At 41.8% G+C, this 13786-nt stretch overlaps 1 protein-coding gene across 3 annotated transcripts in view; it reads right to left on the bottom strand.

The window, feature by feature from the left end:
• Positions 1 to 13786, bottom strand: part of NOS3 (nitric oxide synthase 3) — a 1079476-nt gene that overhangs the window by 72706 nt on the left and 992984 nt on the right. For all 3 annotated transcript variants that reach the window (XM_086940927.1, XM_086940926.1, XM_086940928.1), the window contains one exon: positions 2137 to 2331. In XM_086940927.1, coding sequence (XP_086797053.1) covers positions 2137 to 2331 — 195 coding nt within the window. The remainder of the gene's footprint in view (positions 1 to 2136; positions 2332 to 13786) is intronic.

Below are 13786 nucleotides of genomic sequence, written 5' to 3' on the forward strand. Positions count from 1 at the left end.
TTTTGTAGGATTTCATTTTGATAGCATTTCTTATCTGTGACATGCCTGTGAAACGCTCCGATTCACAGTGCACTGCTGATGCACTTAAGAGTGGGCGTTCAGTAGTGTGTGAACTCGAGTGTCCCTACTTTATTTTTCCTTGAAATATTATATAGCGTGAACTCGACAACATGGCATGAGCACAATTTACATTACAGAAGAACACATTAATTTGTGGTAGGCACGGGGAGACAAAGCGATTTGCCTGGAATCACAGGATGTTGAGCTGATGCCGAGATTCGAACGTAGCTCCCCAGCTCTAAAGTTCACAATTCTGGAACTTGTGGCAGGAGGTGTGTCTAAAAGTGTATGTTGGTGCTGGCCATCAATCAGAGAGACCCGTGCATTTTTTAAATGGGTGGTGAAAAAATATGAGTATGTTGCTAGAGATGTGAGCCGCCGTGCCACCAATGTACTTACCGGGGGAGGGTAAACACCCATTATTCCGCAACTTTCTTTCCACATACCATCACTCCGCATACTTTCATTACGAAAGTACCATGACCCCGCAATGCCATTATAATGCATGGCATTACATTTTATATACTTTTACCACGCATACATTTACAACGAAATATGTTGTAAATGCATGAATGGTAAAAGCATGTTTTTTTTAATGTTTGGATAAGGTAAGTATGGGTATAGGGGTATATGGTTTGGGGTACTGAGGTATATGTTTTGGGGTGTTTGGGTATTTTAAGGGTTCAGATATAGTTTTGAGTTATGGGGTACAGGGGTAGTTTTAGGGTTTAGGGATAGGTATGGGTTTTGGGGTACAGGGGTATTTTTTAGGGTTCAGGGCTAGGTTTGGGTTTTGGGGTACAGGGGTATTTTTAGGGTTCAGGGCTAAGTTTGGGTTTTGGGGTACAGGGGTATTTTAGAGTTCAGGGGTATTTTAGGGTTCAGGGGTAGGTTTGGGGTACAGGGGTATTTTTAGGGTTCAGGGGTAGGTTTGGGTTTTGGGGTACGGGGTATTTTAAGGGTTTAGGGCTAGGTTTGGGTTTTGGGCTACAGGGGTATTTTTAGGGTTCAGGGCTAGGTTTGGGTTTTGGGGTACAGGGGTATTTTAGGGTTCAGGGGTAGGCTTGGGGTACAGGGTTATTTTTAGGGTTCATGTCTAGGTTTGGGTTTTGGGGTACAGGGGTATTTTAGGTTTCAGGGGTAGGTTTGGGTTTTGGGGTACAGTGGTATTTTTAGGGTTCAGAGCTAGGTTTGTGTTTTGGGGTACATGGGTATTTTTAGGGTTCAGGGGTAGGTTTGGGTTTTGAGGTACAGGGGTATTTATAGGGTTCAGGGCTAGGTTTGGGTTTTGGGGTGCAGGGGTATTTTTAGGGTTTAGGGATAGTTTTGGGTTACAGGGTATATTTATAGGGTTAAGATGGGTTAGTGTTTAAGGGTGTTGGGGTATTTTAAGGAGTAAGGGTGGGTTATGATTATGGGGTGCAGGGCTATTTAAAGGGAGCAGGGTGGGATTAGCACACAATATGAGACATGGCATGAAGGGCGGAACGTACCACATGCCCCCAGCGTTTGTCACGCCCCAGCACACGCCCACAGCACAACGTAGACACGCCCACAAGGGACTACTTTGCTGGCACGGTTCTTTTACCTTTTAAATGTATATGGTGGGCGTCTGCATAGCCTATGTCCTTCTGCTGCAACTGCCCTTTCCAACGCTGTATTGGGTGTTGTGATTGGTGCTGTGGTTCCTGAGATTACCCGCCTCAAAGGTTTGGGCTCTCTCTTTATTATATTAGTATGGATATGGATTGTAGATCCACTGTATTATAAAGATTTACAAATTTCAACTACAATAGTGTATTCATAAAATATAATAAGATCTCCTGATACACGCTGATGTAATTTAATCTGTGGGATTCTTAGGCAGGCTAGCTCTCTGATAAATCAGTTCAGGGGTGAGGCGTCTGACAACCTGACCTATCATTGACTTAGCCTCCATTTGATCAGTTTTTGGAGAGGTATGCTTGCTACACATCACACAGATGTCTGGTGTAGGTGAATGAACCACCCACAAAGGTAATTTATCAACTTGAAGTCCAGACACCCACAGAGGGTCTTGAGAGTCTGCAGACCTACCCGTAGCTGGCCGATGTAGTCTCCTGCTTCGGTCACCGTCATGCCCCCCTCAGACATTAGAATTTGCTGGACAGTCTGGAGCACATCAGTTGCCATGGTGACGTCGCCGCAAATGTACATATGCCCGTTCTCGTGGCACAATAAGGTGTAGACTTTTTCTGCTAGCTCGGCCTGGAGGACGTTCTGCACGTAGGTCTGTAAATTACAAAGGCAAAGCTCAACAACAGGGCAGTTACCACTCAGACACAAATCGGGAACGAAACAACATAAGCAACACCAAAGGTAATATACCATGGGTACTCACAAACTTTTCCCAGAGGTCAAAAAGTTTGCTGTGTGATGTGACCGAGGGCAGCAATGATGCCAAAAGGGTGGCGCTTGGGGGTTGGAAGTCAGACGGGTTTACAGGAAGTTAAAATATATATCTAGTAGCTTCATTGCACAATGTGAAACCAGAAAACCTGGGATTAATCCCGGCTTCCCCACTTAACAAATATGTGACCCTAGCCAATTGTCTTATTTCACTTATTTAACTTCATGATGTGTGCTGTACAAAACCTTCTTCTGTGTTTGATTTAGTTAATTATAATGTTGTTCATGAAGAAAAGGAACTGAGGACACCCAAAGAGTGTATCTAATAACTGACTTGTCTCTTACTTCCTTATTGGCATTATTGTCAGTGTGTGTGTGTGTGTGTGGGCAGGGGGGAAAATAATCAATGTTTCTAAATCCATATTTAAAAACTATCACTTAAAAAAAAATCTTCTCTTTGCACCAATAATCTTATGTACTAAAGTGAAACAGTTCTGGGTGTTAATGTAATACACTTTTTGAATATTAAAGATACCTTATCATATGTTTACATTTTTGTTGCAAAATGTCTTCGAAAATAATTTTATTCTTAAAGTTAAGCGGTGCAGGATACCCTAGTTACTTCCTTTCTTTAACTTTAAGCACCCTTTCAATAAACGCATGCCTGTTTATTTACCATCTTTTTGATGTTAATGCAAAGTTGAGTAAGTTGATGTTGACTATGTGGAGGCATGTATAGGTCAGGAGGGTGGCATGTGGCCCACGGGCCGTACTTTGAGTATCACTGTGACGTATATGCACTATTGTTCATGGATGCTTAATTTGAAACACCTTGTAGCCAAAATTGACTGATGACCCTTTTTGGCAGAATGACTTAAAAACTCTCAATCGCCTTCACACCTACTGTATGTCTACATAATGAAGAAGACACTAGAACTAATGAAGAATGCTTTAAACCAGTTCTGAATAAAGATATGTATCCTGTGTCACAAGATGCATTCCATCCATGCACTCCTTTTACCTTTTCATTACATTTTTCAAGAGATGGTTTTTCATTGTTCTGTGATATATTTATTAGTAACGAAGATTTTCCATATTTGCATATTTTTTCATGAATATTTTATATCATATTCCAAAATATTTTTGTTTCCCAATGCATTTCAAGCATATAGCCCTTCTTTAGGGGACTTCCGTTACATCTAGAAACAGTATCATATGTCAGTAATGGGTATCATGTATTTACAAAGAAAACAAAAACATGAAGTATTACATTGCATATTCGTCAATAGGCATATAATATGTCATTTCAAGCATTGTATGTGAGTAGAAAAGATTTGTTTAAGTGATTATCCCTTATATCCCCGTGTGAGTTCATGGATTCAAGAACGTGGATCACAAAAGTAATAGTAAGAATTACGGTGAACTGACCTTGATTAGGTTTGTTACAGCGTGATAGATGTGCTGTAAAAATAAGTATACAAATGAATAACTCGTAATTCGGCATTATTGAGGTTAAAAACAAACGGTTCCTGCCAGGTAAATAGATTCTATCTTACCGAATGAGTCGGTAGCTTTCTCCTCGTTACTCTGGGCGTGCAACGCTCTATGATACGGTGCTCTATGGTTCGCAACTCTATAGGCAGAGTAATCACGTGGTGCGGGATGCGGAAGCATCATAGACATGAAAAACGTCTGTGGGACGTGTATACTAAGCGTAACCATGACTACGGTCGACTTTCGAGTGTCAAGGATATGAGTTATTCGGTACTGTAAGACTCTGGGGAACATATATAGCATGCTTGAGATGTCAAGGAGAGAATTAACAAAACAAGTAATTCGGGATCGTGACTATATGGTCAGAGTTCGTAATCACGTGGTGCAGGATGCGAAAGCATCACAAACATAAAAGACGTCTGTAAGACGTGTGTACTAAGCGTAACCATGACTACGGTCAAGTTCCGGGTGTCGGGGATATAAGTTAATCGATACTGGAAGATTCTGGGGAACACTCACAGCCTGCCTAAGGTGTTAAAAGGGAATAAACAAGTAATGTGTAATATGTAGACAAAATATAAGAAAGAATACATATCAAAATCGGATGGTAAATTATACACACATGGAGATGTGTGTGTATAAATGTCTTGATAGTTCATATGAGCTCCAACTCATATCTGTGCATGAATGTGTTCGCGTAGGTCGGAGCGGCACAATTGCCCATGGAAGTTCCCGACATTTGCACAAAGAAGTTTTCTTCCCATTTAAAGTAGCTATGATATAGCGTAAAATGTAATAATTCCATACGGAATAATTTTAGTGCTTCTGGCCATATAGTCACGATCCCGAATTACTCGTTTTGCTTATTCTCTCCTTGACATCTCAAGCACGCTATATATGTTCCCCAGAGTCTTACAGTACCGAATAACTCATATCCTTGACACTCGAAAGTCGACCGTAGTCATGGTTACGCTTAGTATACACGTCCCACAGACGTTTTTCATGTCTATGATGCTTCCGCATCCCGCACCACGTGATTACTCTGACTATAGAGTCGCGAACCATAGAGCACCGTATCATAGAGCGTTGCACGCCCAGAGTAACGAGGAGAAAGCTACTGACTCATTCACTCGGTAAGATAGAATCTATTTACCTGGCAGGAACCGTTCGTTTTTAACCTCAATAATGCCGAATTACGAGTTATTCATTTGTATACTTATTTTTACAGCACATCTATCACGCTGTAACAAGCCTAATCAGGGTCAGTCCACCGTAATTCTTACTATTACTTTTGTGATCCACGTTCTTGAATCCATGAACTCACACGGGGATATAAGGGATAATCACTTAAACAAATCTTTTCTACTCACATACAATGCTTGAAATTACATATTATATGCCTATTGACGAATATGCAATGTAATACTTTATGTTTTTGTTTTCTTTGTAAATACATGATACCCATTACTGACATATGATACTGTTTCTAGATATAATGGAAGTCCCCTGAAGAAGGGCTATATGCTTGAAATGCATTGGGCAACAAAAATATTTTGGAATATGATATAAAATATTCATGAAAAAATATGCAAATATGGAAAATCTTCGTTACTAATAAATATATCACAGAACAATGAAAAACGATCTCTTGAAAAATTTAATGAAAAGGTAAAAGGAGTGCATGGATGGAATGCATCTTGTGACACAGGATACATATCTTTATTCATTTACTTACTAATCTTGGCAGCCCAGCAAGATTACCACCTCATGCACCAACGAAACATAATAACACAAAGAAAAGACTCATTACTTTATTCACATTGGAGTGCGGAACCAAATTCAATTCATTTGTTAAACCAGTTCTGGCCAGCTACCTCCCGACAGGGACTGAAGCCTGACTGACTGGGGCCTCTCCATGTGTAATCTCACTTTTGTCTGTGAAAGGGGAGGCCCCTTTCAAGTAAGGAAAATGGGAAAATGTTACTTACCCTGTAAGCATCTATCCGTAGCGTTTAGTGCAGTAGATTCACATGCTCTGCATACCCCTGCCATAAAGTGTTGGGGTTGAACGTTTGCAAGTTGTTTTCTTCAAAGAAATCTTTTAAATCATGAGGTTTAGTGACTCCTCCCTTAGTTGGAATTGCATGTTGACTCCATGTCAGATTTTGTTCCGCACTGCAGGTAACAGTAGTATGGAGTGGTGAGTGATCACTATATTATACACCTGTATATTGCACAATGAAGATAATGATAGAAAGATTGAAAAAATCTGTGATTACAGCCACTAGCAGCTGGGAAGGAGGGTGGGAGCATGTGGATCTTTAGCACTATATGCTACAAACAGATGCTTACAAGATAAGTAATGTTTTCCAAACGAAACGTGCTGTTGTGGATACACGTGCTCTGCATAGACTATAAAACAATATGCCTCTGTACGCGCTGACTAGCGTGTGGATGTTATAGACCCACATGATTGAAACGGACCTGAGAGTCTCACTCTCAGACACAATTGTGGTCTGAATGTTTGGACAAGGGGACGAGGCATCAGTGATTCTTAGCGAATGGGGCATCCAGATGAATCAGGCTATACTCATGCCTCAGCCACCCATGGCTCTTTCACACGCATAGATTACCTGCTTTTGCCAGCACATGACCTCCTTCATAGTTCAGGATCTCAGATCCTGCCTCGAGGTATATCCAAATATGCACCTGTCACACTCTGATTTGACCTGTCCCCTGGAGGTTCCCACCCGATTTGGTGCCTTAATGCCTGGTTCCTCTTGGAGGAGAAGTTCACGGAACACCTCTCTACTAAATTCGGCACCTTCCTTAATATTAATGAGGGGGCTCAGTTGAATCTGCTGCAAACCTTCGGGAGATGGGTAAGGCATGCGTGAGGGGTACGACTTGTTCTTTCTTCAGGGGAGCAGGCTGCAAAAAACACTTTTGAGTGGTTGAGCTGGAAACCTCGCTAATGCACTTTGACAGCAGGGATCCAGGTACAACCACAGCCCTGGAAAGACACCAGATTGATTTAGATAGTTCTTCATTGCACCGACTATGTTTGGACGAGGCTTGCAAATGTTGGATGGCATCAACGTGCTAGGTATAAGAATGGGTTTACAAGTAAAGCAAATTATTACATTTACTTACCACACTCTAGGCAGATTCACCGTGTTATGGGGAGCTCTGGGACATGGTTGGAGGACTCATGGCGGATATTTTCACCCAATATTATGAGAAGCTTTATACCCCAAAACCACATCTTGGTGCCGCTGCGATCCCTTTGGTGGAGGGGCTCCTTTGCCCTGTCTATTCCCATAGGACAAGACAGACCTAGGCTAAGATATCACTGGAGAGGAAATTGGGGAGGCACTGGTGTATCTTAACCATGGGAAAACACCAGGACCCGATGGATTACCTGTAGAGTGTTATCGAAAGCACAGCTCTGCCTTCATTCCGTCCCTCCTCAAACTATATACTTAAGCAATATCCCATGGTCACTCCTCCCGAGAGACCACTGTGGTTTTTTATAAGCCGGGTCGTACCCCAAATGACCTGTGCATCATTTCAGCACATATCCCTTGTTAACAGGGATGTCAAATTATATGCTAAGATTCTGGCTAATTGGCTGCTAAGGGTCCTTCATGCTCTAGTCCACCTGGACCAGTGTGGGTTAATTCCCCAAGGTAGTACCAGACACTGTATCCATCGCGTTCATATTGCCTTGTCTCATATCAGAGCTCTCAAAGGCCATGTAGCTCTCCTGTTATTGGACTTTGAAAAAGCTTTTGATACAGTGGACTGGTCTTACCTCAATGAAGTGCTGAGTGGCATGGGCTTTGGACCTCGATTCCCGGGGTATGTACAGTTCCTTTATGCAGGTTAAAAACCTGATTATTAAGAATTGGTCAATTCTGAACAGAGAAGGCAGAATTCCCTTACCCAAACCTATTTTCTCCTACCGGAGAAATAGGACTATCCGAAACTGTTTAGTTCAGACATACAGAGAGTCCAGCAAGAGCAAACAATTAAGCATTGATCAGGGTAAACCGATTAGAGGCAACCAACCGTGTGGATCATGCACTCACTGTAAATCCATCATCCAATCTGACAAAATTGAACTAGGAGGTACATCACATTGGGTGAATGAACATGTCAATTGTAGGACTCCTAATGTGATCTACCTAATTATCTGTCCTTGTCAGAAAGGGTATATCGGTGAAACTGGACGTGAAATTAGAGTACGCTTATCTGAACATAGATCCGCCCTGAAAAACCACAAGAAAAATGCCCCACTAGTAGATCACTGGACCACGGAGAAACACAAAGAGGATGAAATAAAATGGTGCATTGTAGAAAAAATAAAAACTAATATGAGAGGAGGTAACTTGGACGTTAAACGCAAACAAAGAGAACAATTTTTTATGTCCAAATTCCGTACCTACACCCAGGGTCTCAACAGCAGAGAAGAATGGGAAAGACTGGTCAGATGATTAGCCTAGTAACACTGCATGCTTTCCTAGGGGTGTTATGCACAGGTATACAATTATTGATCTTGTTCATGTACAAACAAACTATATGAATGTATGCATGTAAATAAACTGATAGAATATGTAAAGTCCATATCCAGAATAATGTGCACTTATGACCAATGTATAATATTAGCTCAGAGTCCGAAAACAGAAAGTTTAAATTGCCTTTGATCCGAATAATGATCAACATAAACAAAAATGATGGCATTATATGGGCTAAATAAGAATGTAAAAGGACGCTTTATGATGACAACCCGGAGCATTTTTAATATCGATCCATACAGTGATCCTTTTCTTTATTCCATCAGTCCCAAATCATCTTAATATTTTGGACAATTCAAATTGTACCCCTTTGCACTATAAGGTATATATGCTCCGTGTTCCATACATAGGCTACCCTTAGGTACCAGGACAAATATTACTATACCTTAAAATTGATTTAACTTATTGTTTCTTATGTTTATCATTTGTGGTTTTATTCAACTGTACCACCATAAATCTAATCCATAACTGGGCTCTAAAGGACACATATGTCCTAAAAACCGTATAATCATGAGAATATGCCCAAAAAACTACCAAAATGGCGCAGCATTTATTAGGTTTTAATAACAACATTAGGCCCCGAGATCAAGTAATATAAATCCGGACTGGGACGCTATATAAAACATCCCTTTGTGTGGCAAGCTCCCAATAAGTCACAGACTAGTAATCCTCTCAAAAATAACACATCGCATCAATACATCCGAATTCCACTTTGAAAACAGTCCCCTCCGTGGATTAGTCCTTCCTTTTCTGTAGGCAGTTACGTGCACAAGGAAAAACTACAAAAATGGCGGATGAAATGCGCTAATTCATTATAATCGGCACAGGTGTAGCAAGTTAGTCAATTAAACTGCTCCGCTGCACCATATAAAAAGACCCGTCCCGTCCAGCTCATTATCTGACGCTGGCGACCGGGTTACCAGGGAGGAGGCATGTGGCTGCAATTACGGAGGTAAGAAACTTAGGCAGAACGAGCGCGCTGCTCCTTAACGTCCCCCTCAATTGTGAGGTTATGACCGACTCGACAGAAACCTCCTTAGAGGTTTCATTGATCTCCCAGCTGGGATTAAAAGGCACCACAGCGTAACTGTGGAGAGCTGGCTGACAAACTAATCCCTAAGCACTGTTGAAACAGCGCTAACATGCTTTAGCTCTAAATAAAATAAACATGAATGCTTTTTTGGTAAAACATACTTTATTCCCCTAGTGCTTATGGAACAAGGTTAACATGCTAAGCATGTTAAGCACTGTTGAAACAGCGCTAACATGCTTTAGCTCTAAATAAAATAAACATGAATGCTTTTTTGGTAAAACATACTTTATTCCCCTAGTGCTTTTGGAACAATGTTAACATGCTTTTGTTCCAAATAAAATAAACCTGAATTCCACTATGCTTTTTAGTAAAAAAATACTTTATTCTGAAGTAAATCTGGAATAATTTTTCGATACAATTCAGTACATCATGATTAACTTATGAACAGTGTTCTTTAATACAAAATTTAGGAGACAGTAATGTGTAACAACTGTTCTCCATACGTTTTGTCTGTTTAGATAAAAGGAATCTGCTTCAAATACAAAAAAAGAAGCACTTCGTTTACATCAGGTTAAAACAAGGGTGAGGAACGAAAGGACGTCCCATCTTATGAATATCCTGAGCCTTCTGAAATTGATACAAAGAAGGACAACCAACGCCCCAACCATTAAGCACAAAGTAAGCTTGTATGTTTCTGGTTTTGCAAGGGGCTTGCTTATAGCTCGGTTCTTCGAATGAATAAACTAACTATAAATCAAATCATTGTGTGCATACAGGTCACAGGTCATTTAAAGGGAAGAAATCGAATCATAACAGTGGATAAGATTTTTCTATCCCCAGGATTTATGCTGTCATCGCACATTGAACACTGCGTATTATGTAAGAATTGATTTATTACAGACACCGCAAATTTATTGAAAAAAACTTTTTGTAAATTAAAAAATCCTCTGAATGTACACTAATTGATTGTTCCATATACTTTTTAGACTGAAGAATTTACTGTAGTCCTGAGGAAGGTGTACCATCTGCCTTAAACACCGAAACGCGTCGACATTTTGGCTACTTTTAATTATTGTTTATATATAAATGTGCTGAACTTTAATGCAATGTGATTATGTTTTTATATGTTGCTTATATGTAAAACTGTTACTTATATCATGCTGCTATCTCAAGCTTTTAATAAATATGAATTTTAAGAATAATATGTTTATGTAATAATTTTGGGACAAATTAGTATATATGTCATTGAGGTAAAAAGTTTTTGGTGTCGAATTTCATTAAGTTTCCCGTGCTTCGATTTAGGAACCACAGAAAGGAACCAATTCCCCTTTTTTTGCTATATTTCCCAGTCCTTTCTGGGTTTGTTTGGGAAAGCTCTCTTTTGTTCAACATAGGACACGACAGACCTAGGCTAAGATATCACTGGAGAGGAAATTGGGGAGGCACTGGTGTATCTTAACCATGGGAAAACACCAGGACCCGATGGATTACCTGTAGAGTGTTATCGAAAGCACAGCTCTGCCTTCATTCCGTCCCTCCTCAAACTATATACTTAAGCAATATCCAATGGTCACTTCTCCCCAGAGACCACTGTGGTTTTTTATAAGCCGGGTCGTACCCCAAATGACCTGTGCATCATTTCAGCACATATCCCTCGTTAACAGGGATGTCAAATTATATGCTAAGATTCTGGCTAATTGGCTGCTAAGGGTCCTTCATGCTCTAGTCCACCTGGACCAGTGTGGGTTAATTCCCCAAGGTAGTACCAGACACTGTATCCATCGCGTTCATATTGCCTTGTCTCATATCAGAGCTCTCAAAGGCCATGTAGCTCTCCTGTTATTGGACTTTGAAAAAGCTTTTGATACAGTGGACTGGTCTTACCTCAATGAAGTGCTGAGTGGCATGGGCTTTGGACCTCGATTCCAGGGGTATGTGCAGTTCCTTTATGCAGGTGCTCGGGTATGGGTTAATGGTGTCTTGTCGGACCCCTTTCCTGTGCGGAGGGGCACAAGGCAGGGGTGGCCGTTGTCCCCACCCTTGTTCGCCTTTGCTATCTAGCTGCTCAATCCAGTGTGATGCTCAAGTGTGGAGCTTCGACTGGGGGTTGGTAAAGGTGGATCAGATAGGTTTGTATGCAGAGGCTGTCCTTTTGTTTATTCCCATACCTGCTGAGACGGGGACTAGAACGCTTCAAATCTGTCACATTTTTGGGGCATCAGGGCACCAGATGAACTGGGGTAAATCCCCATTGGTACTGATCCAAAGGGACCACCGAGACGATGACTGGCACTCAAGAATCCCGGTGCTTCGGGTCAGTTTCCACGACTTGGGGGTGCATGATTCCTGGGAGCCAGACTTGGTGTGGAGCCTGAATCTTGCCCCAGTGGTACTCAGGGCCATGGAGGACCTTGCACTCTAGCTTAATATTTATTTGAGCTGGAGGCACCGGATGGCTTTTGGGAAGTGTGCTCAGGCAATTTATGATGGTTGATTGGCCATGGCCGACATTCCTGGGCAGCTCATTTGCTCCCCATTAATGATTGGGTGCACAAGGGGTGGGTCGACCCGACCCATAGGCATGAGTTGGCCCTGTTGGGACTAGATAACGTGCTTCCAATCCTACATGGTGGCACAATTCCCACTGTTATTCCTGAGATCTCTCAGGTGACCTTTAAGGTGTGGAGGGTGACCCTCCACTGGCTGAAATTGGATCGCAGACATACCACGGAAATCCCACTCTGGGTGTCTCAAGTGTCCACTCTGGATTGATTCAGAGGGTGGAACTCTATCAGACTGTCACGTCTTGGGGACATTTGGGATAGCCAACACATGAAGTCAATCCAGGTACTCCAGACAGCATTTTAAATGCTATCCCCCTATTTTTACCACTACCTACAGCTTTGTCACGCTTTGCGTGCCCATAGTAACACAATCTGGATTCTCCCTGAATATAGTCATCTGGAAAATAAAATCCTCTTGGGCCCCCTGGGCAGGGCTGGGATATCCCAGATTTACAAATACCTTGTGATAAATTCGCCAGACTCTTTGCTACTTTTGAAAGAATGGTTTGAGAGTTGGGTGGAGCCTTTAGACGAAGCAGACTGGCGTGACACTTGCATGGCCCACCGAACATTAACTATTTCCGCCAGACTACGCTACATTCAATTCAATTCTTCCCATCAGGCTTACATGATCCCTTTTCTCTAGTGGAGGGTGGGACTGACTGACTTCCCAGCATGTCATAGGTGTAAAAACCCAACAGGGGATTTCTTCCATGTTGTGTGGCAATGCTCTGTGATCCAGAAATTTTGGTCCACTGGTTTTACTGTGTTGCCTGCTGTGGTGGGTATGACTATTGATGTGGATTCGAAAATTGCTCTGCTCAGGAGCCTGGATGAGTTGGGTGGGCTAGGAGGGTCAGGACCTTGGTGGATCGGGGCACACTCCTAGCTATCCCTGACATTGCTTGCAGTTGGACTTCCCTGGTGGCACGCCTTGATAGAGAGGTTGGCTGAAGGGATGGATTGATGTGATTAAATGGAGGAAATGATCTATGAAGCTAGGGAATGCCCTCGTAAATATGACACAGTGCGGAAGAAATGGTGGGACTATCATGAATTGGTGATTTAGCCACCGTTGGTGCTAATTTTTGTCAAAGTGGGGAGTTTATTTAATGTGATTCGTTTCAACAGTAACTGGTGTTAATGAAGCAAGTGATATTGCTTTTTCCATGTACAAGGCAAATGGTTTGTTGTTAATCTATAAAAAGTCTATAAAATGTTTCTATTAGAAAAAGGTTTTTTTTGTCAGGGTCTGCCAGCACCACCATGGAACCCTAATATTGTCCTTACAGACTTATGGACCCCCCTGTTTGAGAATTTATATTCTTGCCATCTCCAGTACCTCTCCTGAAAGATAGCCTTTGTGGTTGCAATCAAGTCTTTATGTGCATTAGAGAGCTGCAAGCCCTTATACTGCAAGAACCCTTCATATAAGTTCACAAAGACCAGGTAGTGCTCAGAAGAAAACCTAAGTACCTCCCTAAGGTGGTTACCCCTTTCCATCTAAACCAGACCATAGAGCACCCAGTCTTCTTTCTCCAAAAAGACCCAGTAGCAGAGAGAGTACTTCATACCGTAGTCAAACGTCACACTCTCATGTACAACATAGACATAACCAAACCCTTTTACAAGGCAGACCAGCTGTTTTGCAAAGCCTCACAAGCGGCAAC

The sequence above is a fragment of the Lissotriton vulgaris genome, chromosome 10 (assembly GCF_964263255.1).
Source record: "Lissotriton vulgaris chromosome 10, aLisVul1.2, whole genome shotgun sequence".
Lineage (NCBI taxonomy): Eukaryota > Metazoa > Chordata > Amphibia > Caudata > Salamandridae > Lissotriton > Lissotriton vulgaris.